General features: G+C 35.9%; 1 protein-coding gene across 5 annotated transcripts in view; it reads left to right on the top strand.

Annotated features, from left to right (window-relative positions):
- Nucleotides 1–26,787, top strand: part of LOC143234312 (uncharacterized) — a 71,645-nt gene that overhangs the window by 3,530 nt on the left and 41,328 nt on the right. For all 5 annotated transcript variants that reach the window (XR_013018602.1, XM_076471580.1, XM_076471579.1 and 2 more), the window contains exons 2-4: nt 4,367–5,405; nt 17,822–17,906; nt 26,648–26,767. Coding sequence is in view for 4 of the 5 variants with exons in the window: in XM_076471580.1 (XP_076327695.1) it covers nt 4,367–5,405; nt 17,822–17,906; nt 26,648–26,767 (1,244 nt within the window). In the remaining variant the exon portion in view is untranslated. The remainder of the gene's footprint in view (nt 1–4,366; nt 5,406–17,821; nt 17,907–26,647; nt 26,768–26,787) is intronic.

The following is a 26,787-nucleotide window of genomic DNA, read 5'->3' as shown; positions in this document are numbered from 1 at the left end:
GCCACTTGGATAAAATGCAACTGTCAAGGTTTGTTTTATTCTGGATGACATCAAAGCAATAATTGCTTCTTATCATCCTGTATGCCTTTCCTTATAAGAAACATTTCTGAAACCTGCTGATAGAGGTAGTTTTTTTTGTGCAGAAATGACAGGTTGTGTGATGGACAAGTGCATGGAGGGGTGGCACTGTTGGTTGATCAGCATGTGCCCACTCTGTCTTTGCCACTCAACACACTCTTGGAATCTGTAGCAATCCATGTTTCCATGGGTCATGCTGCCACTGTTTGTTCTTTCGACCTGTTCCTGAAGAGACCTGTGAACCATCAGACTTTGATGCTCTCATTGAATAGTTGCCATCTCCCTTTTTAATCCTGGGAGACTAATAGATATAATCCCCTCTTGGGAGGTACTGATATTAATGGAAGAGGTTGCTCCATAAAGTATATGCTCTCTCAGATCACAACCTTTTTCCTTTCAGTACTGGTTCTTATACTTATTTTAATGCACCTAGTTAGTCTTTTACTGCTATTGATCTTTCAGTTTGCTCCCCTTCACTATTCTCCCACTTTTCATGGAGGGTTGACAGTAACCCATGAGGCAGTGATCATTTTAAGAGTGACTGGCCGTGGTTGATGCTACTGTGGAAGCTGGATCAAGCCAACTGGTTTTCTTTCACTGCTCTCACAGAACTTGATCCTGCCATTCTCTGTAAGCCTGGGATACTTTTCATATGTATCCTTCACTCTTGAACTGCATCACTTGCAGGCCTGTGCACATGCTTGGCAGGTAAGACATCAAAGCCAGAAGGAATTTTGGATTAAGTTTACAACCAGCATCTCTTCTACCACCAGTTCCAAAGTCATGTGGGACAAGATTCAAAAGGTCAATGAGCAGTATAATTCTGTCCCTCTTTTGATCTTGCTCTCTGATGGCTCTTAAGTAGCTGATACCCAGAGCATCACTGATACTCTTGGTGAAAGCTTTTGCTGGATTTTTAACACTTCTGCTTCATCCTCCACCTTCTTAACCATCAAGACTCTGGCAGAGCAATCACTTCTTTCCATTCGAGCTGATCATCTCTATGACTGTAATCACCCCTTTACATTGGTGGAACACAAACTGGCCCTTCATCGGTCTGGCAGTACATCATTTGGAACTGATGATATACACTACGAGGTGTGCCATCTATCTTATTCTATCTTTTGTGATTGTTTTTAACTGGATCTGGCAGGAGAATGTTTTCCTGATGCCTGGTCCCAGACTATTGCACTACCTTTTTCTAAGCCTGGGGAGGACCTCAAGATTCCTTCAAACTACTGTCCAATTTCTTCAATGAGTTGTTTTTGTAAGACCTTAGAGAGGATGGTTAGTGTTTGTATTGACTTATTGTATGCTTCAAAACTTTGATCTTTACCAAATTATCCTATCTGGGTTTGTGTATTTCTTCCTCAGTGGACTATGCCATTATTCCTTTTGGCCTTCGTATCCTGGTGCAGTTGGATGAATTGGGTCTGTTCTTGGATAACATTGCTGTATCCACTGGTCAGCCCATCCCACCATGGCTTCTTACAGTCTCCAGTTGTGACCTATCTTTTAAGTCATCTGAGCAATGTAGATACTCCTGACTGGAAATACTGTCTGCTATTTGCTGAACATCTGTCAAACCATCCTTCCATTCCTGTTTATACAGATGGTTTGAAATCAGGTGACTGTGTGGGCTCTGCCATGATTTGTTGTGGTTTGGTGGTTGCACAAAATCCCTCTACAGCTTCTATGTTCACTGCTGAACTGTATGCCATTTCTCTTGCCCTGGATCACATAGAAGCTAAGCAATACTCAAATTGCACTATCTATACTGACTCGCTTAGTTCTCTTTTGACCTTGGAATTGTATCACAATTTCTCACCGATATTCAGAACTACTGGCCCATTTCTCTTTAAAAAAGAAAGTCCTTTAAAAACTTGTGTTACTATACTTTCTCTATTACTGCTGTAGACTAATTTAAAAATTGAATTTAATGCTATTTTAGTTTTTAGTCAAAAATTATACTTATTGTTTTATCTTGATTCACTTCTACAAATTTGAATGACTTTACTTTTAACTGAATGTTTGGTGCAGATAACCTAATTGCTTTGCACCATAAAATGCCAAACCAACCAACCAACTAATCCATTTTCTGCAGCTGGGATATATTTCTCAATGCTCTCACCCCTTCACACTATGACTGGGACAAATGTTTCATTGTTGATACTATTTATGATTTCCTTTGTTGGGTCAAGATTTATCATCTTGACTATCCTCCTAGGTGGAAAGCTAGTATCATCTTGTCTCATTGTCATCATGCATTTGGACATCACTTGACTCACCTTCACCATATTCTAAGCTCTTTGAGTTGAGCATACTTGCATAGTAATTTGGGTTACTACTCATTGCTCTAGGTCTAGTAAATTGAGCACGGTAGGTCCACAGTTGATGAACACTTCACTAAGACATCTTGTTTGCTGAAGGGCTGAGTAGAAAACATTGAGGGAAACCATATATCAACATTAGTTGGGATGTCAATAAATACTTTTCAATTCATTTTACTCCCATATGTTACATGCAGAAATTTTGAATGACAATAGAAAATATACATTCCAGTCATAGTGAAATGGTTAATGAGCAAGAGGGTATTTCCTGGGGTTGAAAAATGTCTCGAGATTGTAATAATAATTTTTATCTCCACATGTCTTTCTAGAATCTTTAAGAGGGAGATTTGATTAGAAATTCAAATAAGTACTGGTGTTGCAGTTAGAATGGTTAAAAAAATGTCAGTGGGTTAATTCTTTAGCTCAGTCAGTAGAATAAGACCTTTTACATATCAGGAAACCTACATTCTTTTCCTTTCACAAATAAGGCCCATCATAGGTCTTATCTCAGTATGTGAGAAGTCCAGATAAATGTTTTCTAAAGTAAGGTTGGAACCTGTGGCTGCTCTTCCCACAACTAGAGGACTAATCCTCTAGTTATTATGACACCAAATACTATGCTAGAAACACAATTGTCTTTAATGTTTATGTTGAAACTTTGGGTACTTGAGGTTTTGGTGTCCTCAATTTCAGGAAAGCTACCATCAGACACTAAAAGGAATTTGAAGACAAAATTACAATTTTTGTTCTGAATGACACTTCATGTGAATATGGGCAGAATCGCTGGATCAGAGACATTATAGCTCACCTTTTGAATGGGGAGAGGTAGCTAGCCAGTAACAACCACCACCACATGTGCTTTGATTTGAATAATGGGATAGAATATTGCTTTTGTATTTTCCTCATAGCTGAAAGTTTAGATCCTGTTATTAATAACCAAAAAATGTTAAGTTTACAAGGATGTACAGTTTGTTAGGAAAGTGTAGAAAAATGAGGTTTTTCAATAAAAAAACTGTTCAAATTAAAGAGAACTTTTCAACATGAAATGTGTTTGGAATATTTTGCATGTTGTTTATGTAGGTAATGTGTACTGTTAGTGTGAATAAATATTTAACTATTTGATTGGATAAGTACATGTATATGAAGAGATAATTTTAATTTGTTTTTAATGATTTAATCAGCTGTAGAGGAGTGCTGAAATATTGATGGTTGACACTGCTCTTTGTAAGTTTCATTTTATGTTTTTATATATAAAAACATGATGAATGGATCTCCCACATAGGTGTGAGAAATAGAAACTTTAAGAAAAGAGTTTGGTGTTTTTAATAGTTTACGAGAAAAATGGCTAAAAGTTTGCAAGAATGTTACAGTCAACAAGAAGCAGGTGTTAGACCAAACCAACTCTTCCTTGGTGGACACTAGTACTTCAGTATAAGTAAATTTAGGATCTTTTTACTTTAGATATAGTTTGTCTTTTTTTTGTATTAGTTGTACTGTGAGAGTTTTTTTGAAGTCTCATTGAATTTTTTTATTGCAGGAACTGACATGTGTCCTTAGGCATCATTTGATAAACAAATTTATTATTTATGCATTTGTATCACAACTCTAAAATTAAAGTCATTATTTTCTGCTCTTATAATTACATCATAAAATGTTATTATGTGATATTATACTGTAATTTTCTTATCACCTTAATTATGAATTTTGAGCAAGAAAGAAATGTGAATTCTAACCTGTCAATTTGTCAATGACTTCTACCAGTTTTGAGGAATTCCACATTTCATTAGCAGCTGCACAAGGGGAAATCAAGAAAAAATGCTGCTCTTTCCATAGTAATAATTTATAATCATGTTACTTAGCTTAAGTTGATTTTTGTTCAATGAATTTGTGTTATCCTGCAGAAAAATGTACTCAAACATTATTCTTATGCAAATTACTATAAGTATTTATTTTTTCAGGATCCTTGCCATGGGAAGCCAAGATTTCCATTTTAAGTGTCACAGTCATCATAGCAATGTTTTGTCAGTTTTTGAGCAGCTTATGTCCCAAGAACAGTTTGTTGATGTGACACTAGTGTGTGAAGGCATGAATATTAAGGCTCATAAAATGCTACTGTCAGCTTGTAGCCCATTTTTTAAAGGGATATTTGAAGAGAATCCTTGCAGACATCCAGTTATTGTGATGAAGGATGTGAAGTTTACTGAACTCAAAGCTGTTGTGGACTTTATGTATCGTGGAGAAATTCATCTTCCTAAAGATGAATTGCAAAATTTCCTGCAAACTGCTGATCTTTTGAAAGTGAAAGGGCTGACTGAGGTGAGAAGTAATTTTCAACTATCATTCAGTAACAAAAACCAGGAAAGTACAGTCAACCCTGTGTTACATCAGATTACATCTTCAGATGTGAATGGTAAAAACCAAACCTTGTCTCAACCTCTTAAAAAGAGACGTGGTCGTCGAAAGCGTCATTCTACAGGAGAGGAAATGGTTGGTGTCTCGGACTTGGCAACATCTGACAGAAGCTTGCAGCTTGGTAAAAACTCACGACTAGAATTGACTCATTTTATTCCAAAAGAAAGTATGTATCCTGTTCATAATACTGTTAGTTGTGCCACTACTAGCTTTTCTGTGTCTGTTACAGAGCCTACCTGTGAAGTTAGCTTTATTTCCACCAGTGGCATTGTAACAAGTCCTGCCTTCTCTGCAAGTAGTATGGTGGGTGCTGGTAGCAACTTTAATCACACAGGGTTTGCGTTGGCAAACAGTAATCCAGTTATATTGGGTGCTGCTTGCACCACAGTCAGTGTTGCAACTCCCATTATTATTGCTCCAATTTACACTAACTCCCCTGTTACCAGATCAGGTAACAGTACTCCTGTTGTTGCTACTACTGCTACTTCTACTGTTGTTGCTAGTCCTATTCCTGTTACTATATCTTCAACACAACTCCTTTCACCACCTGAAGGGGATTGGCTTGTGTCTCATGGACAACAGAATGTGAGTATCAAAAGTTACGTATGATATTTAATAGGCTGGCACTACAGTAAAATAGTACAAAATGCCTGAAGTAATACAGTTTTTCCTTTCTCACATCTTGGGTAATATTTTGTGAAACATTTAAGCCATTTCAAAATAGGACTGTGTTTAGTATTAAAATTGTTCTGAAATTCAGTGAGATAGGGTGCACACCAAAATTTGAACTCCTACAACATCGTTATTTTATTAATGAATTGACTGTGACACCTCCTAAATACACCTAAAGATTAAGATATTCATTCTACCCCTTTATGTTTTCTTATAAAAGGTGTTTTTGTTGAATCAGGCATTCTATACATTTGTTACTGTTTTAAACTTATAATCTAGTGAAGCTGTAGGAAAATTGAAGCAATATAGTTTTAAATAATAAAAACACAATTTGGTGCAGTTGTAAATAGAAAAAAAAGAATCATGAGTATTGTTAAATTCTTATAGGAAAACAGAGGTTTCATGAAATTGTGAACAAATATTTATAGTAATGCTTAAATGCAGGTATTTTTTAAAATACAATTCTAACAAAGTGAATTCTAACAGCTTTAGTTACAGTTTTGGAAATCCACACATGCATCGTCAAGAGTTGGAACTTCATGTCCAGTGTTGGATAATGAAACATGTTATCCAGTGTATATACCCACACTGTTAAGTAAATAATTTACTTAATAGTATAGAAAATTTTTATTCCCGATATAAAAGTGACTGATTCCAAATTTTCTGATATATTTCTCATATCTCAACTTTTGCATTAATCAGTGTTTGGTCTACACATGTAACTCGAGATCAACTGACAGTATCAGAAAGCAGTGAATGTTATTAGACTTGTAATTACAATAGTCAACCTTGGTTTCTTTAACTGGATTACTAAGCTTCAAGAATGGATTGTAATGCTATTGTAATTACAGAAAAGAGTTAAAAATAACAACTTTATAACCAAAGTCATAAACCTTGATCTTTGTTAGACTGGATCAGTAAACCTCAAGAATAGACTTTTTGCTGTTGTAAAATCAGTAAAAATGTCAGGTTTTATGATAATAGTGGCTACAGTTCCCAACTTTTGTCTCTGTTTAACCCCTTAGTAATGGTATAATATACACAAGTTTGTCTACATACTTGTGCACATTAAGTATATGTTTTGATATAGCATGTGTATATTCACCAAATTTGGTAGGCTTTTAGTAAAGATTACAAGCTTTCTATATGCAAAAAAAATTTGGGTGTTTTAATGAAATATTTTTGCTAAAAATTTGTTTGTAAAAATAGTCTTATGTTACTTGTCTGAGTGCAAAGTGATTTTATGTTGTGATTAACAAAATATCTTTTGTCATGAAAATCTCAGATATTTGCATAATCTCAAAACCTCTTAAATACATTTAAAATGTGAAGTGATTTCATGTTATGATTAACAAAACTATTCTTCGTCCCAAAAATCTCAAATATTATTTGCATAATCTCTAAAATCTCTTAAATACATATTAAATGTTTGTTTTTAGTTAAGATTTTATTTTCTACACTGTGTGTGGTCTTCACTTAACCATTTTAAAAAATTAGGAAATAAATATAAATTGTATTTTTCATGTTAGCATGACTAAATATTATGAAATGAAATTACAGATGTTTTGTTTGAGTCGCTTAAATCTCATAATGTTGTATATGAATGCATATATATATTATTTTTTATCATATTGACCTTCCAATCATGCCTACCTAACATTACATAACTGCACTGACAAGGTTCCACATGCACTCAGGTCACCTATCCAGTATTATAAAACTGACCATTAGTCTTCTCTGTCGTGGCTATGTTTTAGTGGACTAGTGTTTTGTAATATTGAGTCACATTTCAATTATTATACATTATATATATGTATATAGATTATTGTTATTTAGAAATAAAATATTAAACTTATTTTTCTTAAAATATAGAACAATGAATCAAGAAGTAAAGCAGACAATTATGTCTTCTCACTATGACTTTTGTACTTGGTTGTTTTTAGACATAGGGTGCTAAGCCTTTTAAAATTTTGCACGTGGAATATATCAAAGGTTTTTTTAGGTTTTATATATATATACACAATTGAATAACCAAAAAGAATGATAAACAAGTACACTGATACCATAGAATTTCACCATAATATATCAGACTTACTAATTAAAATTTGTTTAGATTTCATAAAATATGAAACTTTGAGCAGATTAAAAACACAACCTACTTCATTGAAATCTTGGATCAAAAGAGTGGGGAAACTGCTTTGGAGACATTCTAAACTGTTGATTAGTTATTCACATGTCCTATTTTGAAGTAAGCATATATAAGGGACCATTTAAAAAAAATGGAGAGAGTTGAACAGGGCTACTATGATTGATTCAGTACATAAGCCATATCTTAGCAAACTAAAAAGGTATGAGGTTCTTATTTTATATTATAGCTTCTCAGTATTAGCAATTTGAGTTTCTAATTTGAACAAAAGTATAACTTAGTATTTTGACTTCACAAACATCTAATTTTAAAGTGTTGCATTCAACATACCATGCGACTCACTAAAATCTGTATTTAGGTGTCTTCTTTTAATATTTACTTTTAAATGAAAAAATTAACTCGTATATGATATTAAACTTCAAATTATAATCTAAAATTTGATTCCAGACTTATTGATATAAATGCATAAAATAGTAGTTCAATAAAATTTTCAATGCAAGTCAACAAACACAATGACATGGCCTTTAATTTTTGACCCACTGCAAAAGGGTTAATCACATCAGTAAACATCAAGAAGGGACAGTTTGCTATTGTAACTGCTGTGAAATAATGATGAATAGCAACAGTTTTGTAACACTAATAAATATGGTTACCATGGTTTCTTTCTGAGTGGATCACTAAGCTTCAACAGTGGATTGTCTGCTATTATAATATTAGTCGAAATGGCAACTATTTTATGACACTAGTAACTACAGATGCAAACTTTTGTTTGTTTAACTGGATCAGTAAACTTCAAGAATAGGTTGTTTGCTATTGTGATTACAGTAAACTAGTTACAAATAGCAATAGTTTGTAATGTTAATAACTATATAAGTTAGTTTTGGTCACAGTTTAAGTAGATCAGTAAGCTTCAAGAGTGGATTGTTTGCTATAGTAATTGCAATAAAAATGGCAACAGTTTTATATTATTAGTAATTATACCTGCAAGCCTTGGTCTGTTTAATTGAAATATTTTCTTTTGTGAGAATTATTTTTGGTACTGTTACTAGTTTTTCATTTATGACTTAGTTGCATTTGAATAATTTTCTGAACTGTATAATGTCATGCAATCATACATTGGAAATATTGGTATGTGTTCTCACCAGTGTAGAAATCCACATTTCATAGACATAAATTTTTAAACTAGTGTTTGCCTGTGTATGAGCCTGATCATTTGCACTAACCTCCCGACCATTGTGTTAGCATGAAACTACATATTTACAACTTTTCATTTGTTTATTCTTTAGTACATACTGTAAGTAATTTTACATACAAAATCAGATTTACCACGTTCAGACTTACTAGTTTTGTGAAGGTTTAAACTGTTTCGTTTAATTTTCATATTTCATTTACGTAAGCTCAAGAATTTCCTTAATAAAAAATAAAATCTTTATTTTCTACCCTAATACAATTAAAGGATCTAGGATGGCCAAGTGGTTGTGCTCAATTCTTAATTTGAGGGTTGTGGGTTTGAACCCATCACACCAAACATGCTTGCCTTTTCATCCGTGAGGGCATTACTATGTGCGGTTAATTCCACTATTCCTTGGTAAGAGTTGCCCAGAGTTGGTGGTGTTGACAAGCTGCCTTCCCTGTAATCTTACACTGCTAAAATAGGGAAGGCTAGTGCATATAGCTTTAATTAATGTTGCTTTATGCGAAGTTCAAAAAAGAAACTATGTGTGGTAGGGTCTTTTTTTTTTTACAAGGTAAAAAAAATCTAACTTAACCATTTTTCTTTCAAAACATTACAGTTATTTATCCTGAGGTTTATAACAGTTTACATTTGTTTATATTTAATTATTTTATTTCTGTTTGAACCATGTTTAACTTGTAAATCTGCTTGATAGGCTTCTGGTGAACAAATCCAAGAACGAAAAAATTCTTTAAAGCTATTCTCTGCTGCTTCTCTATTGTTGAATCTTTTGTCCTCTAAAAAGTTGTCCAAGTGCTTCAAAAAGCAGTAGTTGGTGAGCAACAGGTCTAGGAAGCAAGGAGAATGAGGCAATGTTTTGTAGCCCAATTTATTGAGATTCTGGTGTGTCATTTGAGAAGCATGTGTCCAAGCATTATCATGAAGCAAGATTGGTCCTCTTTAGGTGACTAATGCTGGCATTTTTTCTCATAACTTTCTGTGCATTTCTTCCAATTCTTGACAGTAAACCTCCACAGTGATATTCAACCTGGTTGAGCAAGCTGTAATGGCTAATACCAATGACAAACCACCATACAGTGACCATAATCTTCTGTTTGTGCAACTTTAGCTATGGGAAGTGTTTTGGAGCCATTGTGGAGATCAATTTCTGTAATCATAAAAGATCCATTTTCATTGCAGGTGACAATTTGATCGAAAAATGGGTCATTTCTGTTCTGAAAAATGAGCACATAGCACAGTTCAAAATTGCAATTTTTCTGATTTTCATTAAGATCATGTGGAACCCAGTTGTTGAGCTTTTTCACTTTTCCAATTTCCTCAAAATGGTCCAAAACTGTGGAAATGCCAACATCCAGTTCTTGTGCCATTTCTCCAACAGTTAGGCATGGGTTTCTTTCCATTAACATTTTCAATAGTCCTCCTTATGTTTAAGATTCGCATCTCCATTACAAAATTTTTGAAACCGACACTGTACTGTACATTCAGAGGTAGCTCCTTTGCTCCATACTTGGTTGATACTGTTTGTAATGCATTATGATGAACTTTGAATTCATAGAGAAAATGACATGCAACCTTTTTTTCCATCATTAATTAAAAGTCTGAAATATTGGAAGTAAAGTTTTAGAAAGTAATAAAAGTACTAATGAATAAAAGAAAGGTTTAATTTTCCAATGGTATATATGAAATCTCAAAAAAGAAGGGTTTCTTATCCCTGTGAGTGACTAAAATTTTGCTATAAAAATTAGCCAATATTTTTTGAACAACGTGATAGCTGATATATGTGCACTTTGTCTACTTCACTGAAAAATGTCTTTTTTTCATCTGTGTTTTCTACTACAATGATTTTTTTTTTTTAAAAATAATGAATAAAATATATTTGAAACACAAAAAATTCCAATATGGCACTCTCTCTTTACTTACAAGATTAGCTTTTCTTGTTTTGTGCTGCCATCTATTAGCAGACGTTTTAGCACGTGTCACAAGCCTTAATCCCCCCCCACCACCACCACCACTGTTGGAATCAAACGTTCCAACAAGTCTGATTTAAATCATCATAATTCCTTTCTTCACCAATAGGAGAGCATTAGTATAACATGATGCATGTGACTCACTCTGTATGTAACTACCAAACTATAACTTCTCATTTTGGAGTTCTGAAGTGCAGAGTTTTTTTTTAGCACAATTATTACATTAATTTAGTTCAACTTTGTTTCATTTCATTTCATTTTGAGAGCATTTGATTTATCTGTTTGCTGTACATTTTTTTGCTGGTTTTGTATCATGCATGAATTCTGATGTCACTGTTACTACTTTGAGTGTATATTACTTGTCTATTCCCACACTTTTGGACACAGGTGCAAGTGACACATTGGAGGTTTTCATGGCCTTTGTTCACGAGGAGATGAAACATTGTCTCCTGTTTGTGTCCTTATTCTTCATGTACTTTTCAAACCTTTTACAGGTATCTCCTACCCACCTCAGATGTTGTTGTGCCTTCCCACACCTTTTTAAGGATTCTGTTCAGCCCTCATTGGTTTTCTCGAAGCTTATATCTCATGTATGTGTTATTTTATTTCTGCTTTTTTTTTGTTTCACCATTCCATTTTTGGGTTTACAATGTGCTTTTGACATACTGTTTGGTGATGGCATTGATATGCCTGTCTTCCATGGGCTTCATGTTGGTCTGCCTTTGTGATTTTTTGGTGGGCTCTCACATTTTGGACCATCATTTGTGGGTTTAGTTTACATATGTGGGAGGATGGGTCCAAAAATTATTATATTGATCTTACCTCTGACTTGATTTCAGTATTGGACTTTCTCTCCTATTTGAGATATTTTGTGAGAACCCTATGGGATTTCTGGAGACATTTTCCACTCTTGCCTTCAAGTGTCAGCTGCATGTTGTCTTTAACTATGATCCTATACACATGGTTCACTTTTCATTTGGTCTTTTGTGAGTTGGGATGCTACATTCTCATGAACCTGTAACTTAGTTCTGTATGTATGAGTCATTCTTGTGGCCTTGTTTTTATCACATTTTGAGTATGACATGATTACTACGTGTTTGTTGTTGGGGGTGGTTTCTGTCCAACAGGGCTCTGCCTTTCCTTGTGAGAGATTCAAGGTTCTTTGGATGTGGCTTCAAGTTTTATTTCATGACCTTACTTTTTCCAGCCTTGTCTGTCACAGTTTCCCATTGTACATCCCATTGTTTGTTGTTTTTCATGGTGTTATTTGGCTTTTCCTTGGGATCCTTGGTCAAGGCAGTCATTCTCCTCTTACCCAAATATGTGCCTGTTGTGTAATGGTATATCTTTTAGGTCCCTGTTCTTCAGTCTTGCTGTTATGCTGTCTGTTTTTGTGGTATGTTTGCTCCCTTGCTTGGCATATTCATGCCCACTTTCACATGTACTCAGACAATTATTTTTTTTTCTTGCCTTTTCCTAAAGGGAGTCAACCAGTTCTACTTATCAATTCCTTTGTTAAGTTGTAAGGGTAGGATGGTTGATCACTTTTGAGAGGTCTTTCCTTTGTGTCCTCCCTTATACATTGTACATGTGGATGTTTTCTTCACTCCTCATCCAGTTGAGTTATACCTTCTCTCAGGCTCCATCCTATCTACTCCTTTACTCCCTCATGGCAAGGTTCTATAGCTTTGGGGGGGGGGGGGTTGTCCGTGGCACCTGTCATATCTCTTAGCAGGACTCATATTTGCCTCATTGGGCTCTTATTGAACAGTGGAACCTTGCAATGGATACCTTGGATTCTGCTATTCATCTTCCTCTTACTAATCCTCATGTTTTATTTTGCTTAAGTTGATTTCTACAAATGTTTATTCCACATAGAAGTATCTGAGGTATGGTTGTAACAAATTGTCTCAGTGGTGGCTGTGTAGTATCTGTCGATCTGTGATTGTCTCTCAAGATTCCTATTGTTGATGCCTTTATGGTCATTTGAGAGCTGGAAGGTCCAATTAAAAAAGGTAGTAGCACCCAGTTATGGAATGTATGTTTTCTATGTTGCAAGGTGTTAATGAAAAATGTTAGCTGTTGATGTTTTATGATGCTGCTGAGACTTGTATGATATTATAGGTTCTTGATGAGGTGAAGAATTATGTTCCATGATCAGTCATAAATAGATGTTTTATATCTTTTCAATCTTGTCCAGCTGAGTAGCACTAACTATTGATAATTTATCATCCTGGATGGGGTAGATAATAATTTGGTAAAGTATAAATAGATGATGAGCTTGCAGTGTCTTAACACCTTTGGTTATCATTGTGTTAATATGGGTATTGAAATTGAGTTTTCTAACAAAACTTACCATTAGGTTATTGATTATGGTAAATTTTGATTGTCAACTTTTATGTTTCATACTCTGAGCATTGCATTAGCAATAATTGGGCAGCTGGACACTATTGTAAGAAGCTTCCAGAGTTTTAGCTACTGCCATGGTGTTCTGACCAACTTTAACCTCTTTTGCTATGGATAGGTCAAAGGATGTTATTACTTCTGGTACAGTAACTTTCCTTCTCTCACATAATAGCTTTTCTCAGTATTACTGTTTTCTGTTTGTGCAAGTTCCAGTAATCACTAGCCTTGATATTGCCACCTACTTTTATGTGTTTTCCATGTGGTACAGCTACAATATACCATATGACAACTTTCCACTGATAGGAGTGCAACAAACCCTCCTAACACAGATAACTCACTGTATGCAGTAGAACTTATTCTTCACTTCTTCATTTGACACTCTTGAGTTTGAGTGTATTGTTTACTGCTCTTCAAAATTTGAACTTTGAACTTCAAGTTCCTGTCATTCATTCAGGTTAATTTTATGGACTTAGTCTCAAACCTTTGTTTGAATTAGTTTGTTTACCATGAACTATACATTTCACTCATTTTCACAAGATGAATTTGCAGTTTCAAGTTTCAATCTCTTTAGCTGCTAACAATACCACTGAACAACAACTTGTTACAGTGACTATAGGTTCTACCTTATTGATGAACACATATTTGGCTCTCATCTACCAGAAGTTGGCATCCTTTATGCTGGCTGATGATTCTTCTGAACCTCAGCCAGTTCTCACCCTGCCTTGGTGGGGATAGATCTGGATGAATGGAATTTGGACAGCCTTTTTCTTCTTCCTCCCTTTGTCATGTAGGGCCTGCCAAAATGCCTCGACCTACTTCTTTCCAAGAGTTAGTGATACAGGTGTGTTATGTTTTTTCTCTGTCTTTTAAGCCATATGATCCTACACCTTTCCTCTTAATTGAAACACCTACCAAATATTTTGTTTTTTATCCTTTTACCTGATATTAGGATCCATGCTGAATATTTTGCCATTCTGGGATGAAAATGCTTCATTCCCTATGCACTTCTGAATCTCACCAATCAGCAAAACTGTTCTTTGATTATCAGAAATTGGATTTGCTCATCTTTCTTCAGGTTTCAGACCCCAGTACACCTGTGCATTTTTCTGAGGCACAGTTCTCACAATTCCTTTTATCACTAATTGATTCTTTGTCACCTCTTCATTGACTTTTGTCACAGGCTATTCACTGTTCCCTGAGGGTTATTAGGTTGATGCTAATTCCCTCACTTTGTTCACATTGACATGCCTGTTTTCCTCATCATCTCTGATTCCATCATTACATAGACAACTACATACTTTTAACTCAAGACTCAATTTCTTCCCTCTATATGCAGCTTCTTTTGAGGGAAGCTGCTTTAGTGGGATGGTTCATCAAAGTGAAGAAAACTGTTCCTTCCTCATCTCAAATACTTTGTTCATCTCAGGATCTTTTTCAACTCTTATCCAAGTTGGACACAGTTTTTCTCCTTTTGATTGTGTTCTGTGGAGCCTGGTTCAGAAAGCTTGTTCTTGTCCTCTTTCTGCAAGAGAGGTTCTATCTCTTTCATGGATGTGATATTCCTTGGAGGCTTTTATTCCACATAGTAGTGTTCATGTGAGGACTTTTTGTTGGGTATTACATGATCACTGGGACTTCATCAGGCATCTCTCATATTTCCCTGTATCCTTTCCTCCATCCCTTTGGATAGATTTTGCCTAGCAGCTAGATAGGGACAATACTATGATTGGGGTTCCTCTTGAACCTCCCCAACCTGATTTGCACCTTTTCATAAATGCATCTCTGTGAAACTGGGAGGCATATTTGGATTTATGAGCAATCTTCTGGAACTGCTGGTTGTTTGTCATGCTTTGGTTAATTTCTTATTATATTTTGATGACCAAAATTGTTATGATTCATTCTGATAATATGGTCATTGTCTTTTACATCATCTTACAAGGGGCATCTGGTTGTGCTTTAGTTTTTGCACATTGAGCCTTCTGGGTCCACACTCAGTAGATTCATCTTCTGGCTTGTCATCTCTTGGGTACTTGCCATGGATCAGTTATCTTGTCTTGACAGAGTTTTCTCCACAGAGTGATTCCTTCACTTTTAGGTATTCCAGTGGCCTCCCATGAGCTTGTTCCTCTTCATAAAGATGTCACACAAGTGGGACTCTCTTCAGATGCCTTCTGAAGGGTGCTTTATGTTGTATTACACCTACCATATGATGTCGGTATTGGCTAGTGAATTAGGAATTCAAATTTCAGCTGTTTGCAAGCAGTAAAATAAGAAATCATGCCTTTTTGTTTTGCTGAGATATTAATATATTTTAAAAACCTATGAAGGTAGTTCTATCAACTACTCCATTCTTTTATTTATAATAAGTAGAAAGAGCACATTTTGAACTATATAAAACTGGCAATTGCTTGTGAGAAGAATTTTGCACTTTATCTGGAAAAGGGAAGCTTGTTGATTAAGGCATTGTTCAGAACAGAAATGAGATAGCTTTTGTTAGAAAGCCAGGTAAGTTAGTGTTTGTATTAGTGTAGTGAATTGATACTTTTTTTGGTTTTATAAAATGCTAATTTGAAATTTACAAAAATTAATATAAATTAATCATTCAGAAATGCTCTTACCTCTGCTTACTCACTGGCAAAGCAGATAGAACCAGAGTTTCCAATTGTGAAATGTTACTTTATTGTAAATAGTTATAAAAGTATTATTCTAAAGTTAATTATACAGGGTGTTAGGAAAGTCACTGTGCACTTATATTTATTAACAGACATGTTTCAATATAGAATACAGGAGGTAAATATGAATGAGAATTATAAACAATGTTGAAAGTGACCCCCATTGGCATCAATACAGGCCTGGATCCTTTATATTTTGTTTCTAAACACTGCTATCAGTTGCTGGCTTGAAATAGAGTGAATAAAATATGATTACAAAACTGCACAGTGACTTTCCGAACACCCTGTAGAGTGTGTATAATGATGAAAGCTTAGATTCTGTTCATACACCAAGTTTTTGATGGAGTCGAGGAGCCAGTGATCTAGGGATTTTATTTACCATGTATAGTCTTTATAGCTTAGTCTGTGATATGATAAGTAATATTTCCATTTCTATCCTTACCTTGTTTCATTCCTTTTTTTCAAGTTCAGTAGTCGTTTGTGCATAGCTTTTTAATTTATCAATATTATTTTTCTTTATACTTGTTTAATTATGTTTTTAAACATATAAGTGTTAATTACAAGATTGTGTATGTTTGAACCATAGATTTTTAAAGGGTTAAGTACTGTTATAGACAGCCTTACTGAAATATGCTCTGAGTACAAATATTCTTGTCAAAACATAATCTGTGATTACAGATAGACTTACTGAAGTATTCATTCTCTGTTAGTAAAAATTGCTTTACTGAAGCATGCTTTGCAAGTATAAATGGTCTTATTGAAGCATACTCTGTGAGTACAAATTGCCTTGAAGCATGGTATGTAAGAAGTGACCTTGTTGAATCAAGCTCTGTTAAGTACAAATTTAGATGCACAAGCTTATTATAGACTAGTACTGTCAAAGTGTGAACTTTAGAGAGTTGTAAAAAACATTCACTGGGTAGGATTGTGAAAATCTTCTTAGTAAATTTCTTGTTCTTTGTTGAGATTAATGTCAAAATTTGTTCAGTACACTGAAAATAAGCCTTGTTTATTTTTGTATGTGTGGGAGGGGTCAGAATTCCCCACTAGCTTTATTTAGTGTCTAAACCATTTGTCTTAGTTGGTAGTGCACTTACTTGACATGTAAAAGGCTCCAAGGGATACAAAAACAGGAGTACAACACCATAACCTTCTGTGGCAACTGTGAAGTCTTTTCCTCATGAATGGTATGGGAGTATGATATATACTTAATACTGATTTTTATAAGAGCTTCACTTGTGAAGCAGTGGCTGATTATGGCTGGATTGGGCTTTATTCTCTACATTCGGTGTGGGAATTATCTGGGAAGTATCTGTCTGTGGATGTTGCAGAAGTTTTTTTTAAGCATGTCAATTTGTTATTCTAGTAGGACAGTACTTTACATATTTGGTTTCAAAGTATCAGTATCAAAGTTCTAACCTAACCATCTAACAGTTGTAATTAAATAAGCCAGACTTTGAGACTTCAGTAGCTCTAATATCTTTTGAAATAATTAATCAGAACCTAGTGAAAAGTGAATCTTGTATAGTTACAGCATAGATTTAAGCTATAAAAGATGGTATAAAGTATTAGAACAGAAATTACCATCAGTGATGTTGAGAAAACCCACTTGTAGAGAAAAATATATATGTAACAACAGCTCGTTTTGGTTGAGAAAATATTTTACGTAGAGGAGCGAACAACGTTTCGACCTTCTTCGGTCATCATTGTTTGCTCCTTTACGTAAAATATTTTCTCAACCCAAACGAGCCGTTTTTACATATATAGAAATTATCATGTTCATGGTCGTCATTGTTCGCTCCTTTACGTAAAATATTTTCTCAACCCAAACAAGCCGTTTTTACATATATAAAAATTACCGTGTTCGGCAAGGGGAGTATATATGTAATTTTAAAGTAAGTGTATCATTAAGTTACTGATTTTTCATCATCTTGCTTTTGTAGCTTCAAAAACATTCTGAGGAAAACATACCCATAAGTGTTACTTCTTGTCTCCCTGCTGTACCTGATAATGAGGATGTTTCACAAAGTAAGTTATAGTTTGGAAGTAATTAAATAATTGTTTAAGTCCACTAATTCCAATTGATTTGTATTCAGAAATAAATATTTTATCTTTATTGTGTGTAAGTTGCAAGCAAAATAAAGTTATTTTTTATGTAACCATAACACAACTGGCTTGTTACAAGTTGCACCTGCTAATCATAATAAAAATATTTTTAACCCTGAATTTTAGAATTGATACATTGTCTTTTATTTTGTGTAATTTGTAAAGAAAAATGTTAACACTGTTCTAACTTTTAATTATTTTTATTTTTTATACATTTTTTGCTTACCTCAAAGCATGGGTGTGATTGCTAAGAAACTGTCATCCCTTGAGAATGTTTCTGTTAGGATTTTCCATCTGTTTGAGGTTTTAATATTAAGAAACTTCATACCTTCTTTTTTACGATGTCACAATGTGTGGTTTGATCAATTACTAATGGAGTTCAGCTTTAGAAATAATTATAGGCAAAGTTTAAATAGCATTGGATAGAGCAGATTATAAACTACTTCTGTTAGTGGAGAGTGAATAAAATTGTCTGAGCAGTAACAGAAAGGTGACTATATGATACCGTTATTGTATTGTGAATAAAGTGTGAGCAGTAGACCATGGTTCTATGGGAAAGAGATGGTGCTCTTATAAAGTGAAAACAGTTGTGTGAGCAGTAATTTATGGTTCAAGGACTAGATGGTACTCTTATTGCAGTGACTTGCATCTACATGAGAAGGAATCTAGATGGTGCTGTTATTGTAGAATGAATAAAGTACTGGATAGGTCTGTTATAATACACCAAAATATGGTTATATTGAGGGAATTTTTGCCATGGATCAGTACACAATACATTTTTGTAGTTTTTTTTCAGATCAGCTTGTAGAAAAGAACTGGCTGACAACAGAGTAGCAAATTGAACAAACAGCAAGTTTTACTTCACTGCAGCAAATTCTCCTGTGGTGCTGCCCTCTGTTATATGAATGTTAGTGAATATATTGCTCAGAGTGCAGTTGCTTTTTTTTACATGGAATTGATGGAGCATGTGCATTTCACTATCTAAATATGACTAGGTGGTCACACTGTCAAACTTCCTGGGATCTAGAAACACCTAATAACTTTAAATGTCCTGTATGGAAACATTTTGGGTTTCATGTTGAGTTCATAGACGGTGTAAAGTATGTGGATAAGGCTTTTTCATATGATGCTAGTTTGAAGTGTGTGCTCAGTTTTTCATGTTTCATAAGAGCTTCATTTATATTTTTAATCAGAAAAACATAAATCACAAACTGACCCACAGAACATGCTAATTCGGTAATCACTTATATGTAACACCTATTTATAGTAGTTAACATGATAGAAATGAGATGTCTGTACTCCAAGGATATGACTGAGCTGCAACACCCCAAAGGTCAACTCTTACACTTTAATGACATATCTTTAGATTTAAATTTTTTAATAAGTACAAATGTTCCTGGAATACATAGATACCAATTTTCAAATTTTGATAAATGAAAGTATTTGGACTCAAGCAGATTTTTGTGTACAAGAATATGCTGATCACTTTTTAGAATGTAATTTTATCTTCAGTCTGTTCATGTCCAGACTTTATATTTGCAGATACCACTTTTACTTTGTGCAGGTCTCCAAGCAGAGACTCTCCACTGCACTTTACTTTGCTGTTCATACTCACTCATTATCATTTACTGACTTGTCCATAGCTGGTACTGGCAACCTTGACAAATTGGTAGGCCTATCCTCAACACCAGGATCTTTCTTCACAACAGACTGAAATATTTAAATCAGTAGAATTGTAAATTTTAATGCAGTTATTTTTATCTGTCATAATGTGTAGTAATAATAATAATACTGACATTATTGGGGTTTTTTTCAGACAAATACTACAAGTACAAGATTTATTGTATTGACAAGGCATAAGTTACATTGTACATCTAGGTTTTACATACTGTGGCTTTAAATAGTGAATGTGAATTAAAATTGGCTAATGAAAAAACATTTATTAGTGATTAATGTATACCACAACAATTCTACCCCACTTGGTGTGGATTTCTGTATGTGGTGAGGCGACCTCCAAGGGAAAATTCTGTTCTTTCAGTTTACTTCCTCTGGGATCTAAATATCCACCCATGTGTTTGCCGTGTGTGGTGACCCAAGAAAGGGAGGCGAAGATCCTGGTGGTTGAGGGGTCCAACCCTAATACACCACTTTGGCATTGAATTCCTGTAGAGGGGCAGCCTTGGGGTGGTCCCCTAGGACCAATCAGCTGGTCCACTTGGGCTGGGGTCAACCAAATATCAATATTGGATGTTCTCAGCAGGTGTTATGGACATTTTATCTGATGCTGGTGTTTGGGTATAGTGCTCACAAAACCCTGGCATTGCTGCAGTGTTCTTGTTTGGCATTGAGGTGCATCCCCTCTTAGGCCTCCATGGTGGGTGAGGTCAATGGGTACTGAAACATTCATTTTTTATTATGAATCCCCTAAATAGAAACTTAAAGAAGTGAAAAAAGTCCATAGATAAATGACCATGTTTTAAAGATTCTGAGCAGCAATCTTCAACATCTGTGACACCTGTACCTAATTTTCTTACACTACATTCTCTTTCAGACAAACCTTTAGGGTAAATATCTCCCTTTTTTTATTCAGAAGGGATTAAAGAGACTTGCTGGCTTTCCAAAGCCAGTCAGAAAGCTCTGCTCTGGCGAAATGTTGGTGGAAACATTCACGTCTAAACACACTGAACTCTTATTGCATTCAAAGGCAATTGGGGATATACCTATTCAGTTTATGCCCCATCATACTTTGAATTTGTAATGAGAATTTGTTATTGTTGAGAGGGATTTGAAGAACATCCCCAAATTGGAGATTCTTGCTGGTTTCTCCACCCAAGGAGTTTCTGCAGTGAGGCATATCTCCACTAGCAAATGTGGAGTTATGATGCTAACCAGTGTCCTCGTTTTGATATTTACATCACCATGCCCACCTGACAACATCAAGGCAGACTATCTTAATTGCAAGGTATGACCATATATTCTGAGCCCTCTCAGATGTTTTCAGTGTTAGTGGTTTGGTCACTCAAAGACATCATGTCATAGTTCCTTGGCTTGTGCTCATTAGAATGACAAGGATCACGATTCTTATGAATGCGAAATAGACCCTCATTGCCTTAACTGTAGTGGCTTTCATCCATCTTACTTTTGTTCATGCCCTATGTGGGTGGAAGAAAAAGAGGTACAGTATTTGAAAATGATTCACATCACTTACCCTGAGGCTCACCTTCATCTCAGACATATGCTGCTGCACTTTGTTCCACTACTACAGTGTGATTGCAGATGGATCTCTCTGTGAATCTGAAAGAATCATTCTCAAACCATGTGAATAGTCTTTTGCCCTCCATGGTTAAGAAAGTTGATGAATTGATGTCAACATCCATCTCTGTCCCTACCATTCCATCCAGCAGATTCCTGGATTTACTCACTTTGGTTCCAGTTACAGGTGTTTCCTCAGGTCAATCTTCTTCTCCAGTCCTGAGATGCAGAACAATCATTCATTCATGCCCTCAGTCACTGTAATCTTCTTTCAATAAAAGAGATCTGCCCAATCAACCCAAGGCAGGATCCATGGAGGTCAATAAACCTCCTCAAATAAAGAAAAAGACGTGATCAAAAACAGAAGGGCTCCCCACCCAATTTGTCTATACATAAGTAAAAGTGGCCACTTTGATACAGTGGATCTGTTGAGGTTTATGTTCTAAGCTAAGTGACATCAAAGTACTGACTGATTCTTGCCATCCTGTGTCTTTCCTTACAGGAAATGTTTGAAACCTGTTGATGCAGTCACCATTTGGCAGTTTCTTTGTTCAGAAATGATAGGTTCTGTGATGGATGAATGTGCCCACCCTGTCTTTGCCACATGACATACCCTTGAAGGCAGTAGCCATCTGTGTTTCCTTTGGTCATACCATTACTGTTTCTTCTCTCTACCTATCTGCTCTCGTTGAACAGTTGCCATCTCCCTTTGTAATCCTGGGAAACTTTAATGGACATAATCCTTTCTGGGGAGGTGCTGATATTGATACGAATGGGTTGCTCCACAGAACGTATGCTCTCAGATCACAACCTTTCTTTCTTCAATACTGGTTCTTATACTTGTTTTCTTGCACCTAATCAGTGTTTTACTGCTGTTGATCTCTCAGTCTGCTCCCCTTCACTGTTCTCTCATTTTTCATGGAGGGTTGACAGTAACCCACAGGGCAGAAATCACTTTCCTATTATTTTGAGAGAGACTGGCTGTGGTCGATGTCACCCAGTCTGCATGCCCCGGGTGGAAGGTGGACCAAGCCAACTGGTCCTCTTTCACTGCTGTCATGGAACTTGATCCTTCCATCCTCTGTAAGCCATCGATAGACAACTGCATGGCAGCAGTGACTGACTGTATTATCCAGGCAGCTGTTCAGTGTATTCCTAAAACCTTGACACATTTTCCACGAAAGTCTCAAAAACAGGCCTGGGATACCTTTTGTGGGTATCCCACACTTTCAAACTTCATTACTTCTCTGTGGGTCTGTGTACGTGCTTGACAGGTAAAACATCAAAGCCAAAAGGAATCTTGGATTAAGTTTACAACCAGCATCTCTTCTACAACTACTTCTAAAGTCATACAGGACAAAATTCAGAAAGTCAGTGGGCAGTATAATTCTGTCACTCTTTCAATGATGCTCTGGGCATCACTGATACTCTCAGTGAAAGCTTTTATCAGGTGTCTAGCACTTCTGCTTCTTCCTCCATCTTCTTAGCCATCAAGACTTGGACAGAGCAGTCACCTCTTTCCTTTCAAGCCGATTGTTTCTGTGACTATAATTGTCCTTTTATACTGGTGGCACTCAAACTGGCCCTTCATTGGTCTGACAGTACATCTGTTGGACCTGATGATGTACACTATAAAATGCTGTGCCATCTATCTCCTGCTTCTTTTGCTATTCTTCTGGTTGTTTCTAACTGGATCTGGCAGGAGAATGTTTTTCCTGATGCCTTATTAATAAAGAATTTCCCAGTGTCACAGTCACACTAAAATCTGAAATATAGTCATAAATGGAATGTGAAAACCTGAAGAAGCTGAAACCATGATATCATGCAAAAAATAAAAGATGAATATGTTAGGGTTGGTCCACAGATCCAATCATAGGATTTCCTCCAAAAGTTGACAAGGATGAGAATGAGAAGCAAGTGAAAAGATGAGGTGTCAGATTTCAGTTATTGGATATAAGGAGGAGTTAACCTCAAGAGCCACTGAGGTTTGAAGGAGAAAGGAACAAAATGTAGAAAGACAGACTTGGTCACAAAGTGTATGTGCAATACTGATGGCGAACAAGTCAAGCCTTTGATGCCCAAAGGCCAAAGGAAAGAGAAATATGCATAAGGAACAGGTAAAATATAGAACACGAGAAAACGGGTTTGAATGGATGCTAAGTAGAGGAATGAAAGATCACAATAATATCCCAATCCAGAAGGGCAGTTCACTGAAGCAGTCAAAGAATTGGAAGGAACAGAGTAACATGACAAGGATGAGTGAGAAAAATATATATGTAAAAATGGCTGGTTTGAGTTGAGAAAATTTGTAGAGGAGCGAAAACTCTTTCGACCTTCAGGATGAGTGAGAGAAACATCCTGCAGTAACAGGAGAGATGAAAGATATGGGATAATGGTCCTGATAACCTGAAAACAAGGATGGTTTGAAAGACGTTCATCAAATAACAGATGGTACTTCCAATCGGGAGCATCTGCTTTTCTCAGAAAACTTAAAGAAAGGTAACATTTATGGATTGTAATTAGCCATGGTGGAATGGGCTGACCAGAAGAAACAGCAATGTTATCCAAGGACAAACCCAATTCATTTAACTGCGCATTGATACAAGAGTCAAAAGGAACAATGGAAGATTATCTGTTCTGAAAAAGTATGGCCCACCTAGGAAGGAAAATACAACCCTAGGTGGGATGCTGCAGTAAGGATTGAAGTTTCGAAGCATACAGTAAAAACAGTTGCAAATGGCAGAGGTGTAGAGGAGGTTCATGAGACTGTGTACAAACACTGGACTGGGGAATTGTGGAAAGCCCTTATGTAGAGCCAGAGTCCGTGATAATGAATAGGGTTCAGCATCTTCAAGGCCGAGGTCCTGGCAGAGCCACAGACCAGTGACCCATATTCTAGTTTTGATCAAGTAAGAACACAATATATCTTTAGCACAGAAAATCAATTCACTCCCCAAGTAGTGGAAGAGAAGACACAGAGGATGTTCATTGCTCTTGTACATTTGATGTGTGGTATAAAGGTCAACTTATGGTCAAAGATAAGCCCCAAGAACTTTGTTTCAGGGACCACAGGTAGCACAACTTCACCAATACAGAGTTTGGGATTGGGGTAAATACCCAGTTGGCAGCAAAAGTGCATGCAAATGGTTTTAGAGAGAGAGAAGTTAAAACTGTTTGCTGTGGTTCACTTTAGTAACAGACTGAGGGCAGTTTGTAGCTGCGTCTCAATATACCTCATGTTCGACGACTGACATGAGATGTAAAAGTCATCGACATAAAGCCCATTTGCAACAGTAAGATGGAGTTGTTCAGTGATGGCATTAATCTTTATACTGTGACACTGGGAAATTCTTTATTAATACTTTTTTTTTTCAGGGACCCATTCTTCAAACCTTCATTACTTGGATCCTACTCTGTGGTGAGTGGTGAATAATCAGGTATTCTTTAACTCTAAATCTGTATTGTGTGCTATGTTGACTTGTGCTTTCTTTTGCATGGTTGTGCATGCTAATGTTTTAGATGGAGTGTTTCACAATATCACATGTAGGTGAATGACCTCGATATTTGCTTCATAAAGTGATCCATCCTGGTCTGCACCATCCATGAAATTCATGGATAAAACAATAGGGTATAGCTGCCCATTCCTACCATATCTGAACTGGATAAATTGGGAGGAACTGCTTTTCAAAATAAGGTTTGATAATCACCCACTGCATTGTCTCAGGTGTCAACATTCCCCTAGGTTCTTTAGTGCATTTTCACTCTCCTTCAAGTGGAGTATAAGAATCTTTACCACTTACCAGTTCACTGTTAAGGCACCCTGCTGTGGTTGGGATCCATATAAGATGGCTCTAACCATTCACTTCAGAATAGGGTAGTAGAGTCCTGATGGTGTAGATGTAATATTTTCAGCTTTATGACTAAATGTGCCATGGAGTGAGACATCAAAATTCAGTTCACCTCTTCAATTGGGAGTCCTCATCCTTTGTATTGGTGTTGGTACTCTGTGAACATTTTTTGGGTTTTGAGTAAACCAATCAACATAAATCCTCACACGTTTTGGGTTGTCTGTCTTCCTCTCTCAGTTTCTCTTTCTTTGTAACAGGCGACAGAAGAGTTATGTAAAACTGTTACAGGATCTATCTTTGATTTTTCCTTGTTTTCCTTTGTATGTGGATGTTGTTGCATTTTGGATGGTCATCCCGACCTGTTTCACAGTTACAGGTCTTGACTGCATTAGATAGCCTTTGTTTTGATAACAGATGTCAAATTCCTGGATCAATAACTCAGCTGTGTCTTACGCAGGATATAGAATGGTTCTCAATTCCCCAGTTCTTGGGTTTGAAGTGAAGACAGTATGATCCTCATCCTTCTCTCACACAGATGTTGGTACCCTGCAAGGAGATTTTAAACATAGTTGACTTACCAAGAATGGTTTGCCACACCCTGGCCACTCTACACAATGGGACCCATCCTCATTTACCACTTAGTTATTATGGGATTGAATTACTGTATCTGTCTGAAGGAAGGATCACTTTCCTACCACATTCTCTCCTACCTTGATGTCATCCTCTTCTTTTTTACCAGGATTTCTTATATTTTTCCAACTGAGCAAAGAGTATAATATATCTGGATCAAAAGTAGTGCAGTTCTCCTTTCCTAATCTTCTCATCTATGGAGGTATACCTCATGTTTTTGGGGGGTACATCTGCTCTTCTCTTACACTGGTCCCTCCTCCTAATCAATGTGGAAATCTAGTCAATCTTGTGAGTGGAAGGAAAAAGTACCATATTGGAAGTTATAATCTTCTTATACTGAAAGTGTATTTCCAATAAATACTTTCCACCCTTCCTGTTCACTTCTGGTGCTTTTGTCGTCTTCCAGACTTCAAAGTGATAATTCAGTAGATTCACATAGAGGGAGTCTCATGTTTCACATGAGAGTACTATGCTTTTATTGGTGGATAGGTGATGCATGATCATTTGCACAAGAAACACATTGGAATAATTTATTTCCAAAAGAGGGGTGCAGAAGGGAAATTAAAAAGTTTGCAGACAGAGGGCAGCAGTAACAGAGAATATCTAATCTTGTGAAAGGGGAGAAGTACCTATCAGAAATACATTTTATTTATGGTAAAATAATAACTTCTGTGGGAAAAGTAAATAAATGACAGTTCTTGACTGAGGCATGCTGGAATTCCAATTTCTGTTTATTGTATTGATTAAAAATGTGTGTAATTTTGTTTGAAAGGTTTTGTCATAATTACTGAAAATCTGAGTCTTTCTATTTCTAGGCCTACAAGTGTTCAATTTCAAAAACTAGTAATAGTTAGATTTGATGTTACTGATAGAAATCTGTAAGATACTTGGTGATTAAAATAAACCTTTAGGTACATAAAAGTTTTATTTTAGGAGTTAAAGAGGAGCCTCTGTCACCTCAAGCAAGTGAGAATGTTACGTGTGAAGAGAATGGTTCTGCTGTGGCTGGACCAAGTGGATCAGTAATTAGTGAAGAATTTTTGTCTACAAATGGTGAGTTAATGTGAAGAAAA

The sequence above is a fragment of the Tachypleus tridentatus genome, chromosome 12 (genome assembly GCF_004210375.1).
Source record: "Tachypleus tridentatus isolate NWPU-2018 chromosome 12, ASM421037v1, whole genome shotgun sequence".
Taxonomy (NCBI): Eukaryota; Metazoa; Arthropoda; class Merostomata; order Xiphosura; family Limulidae; genus Tachypleus; species Tachypleus tridentatus.
This window is presented reverse-complemented; position numbering and strand designations above follow the sequence as displayed.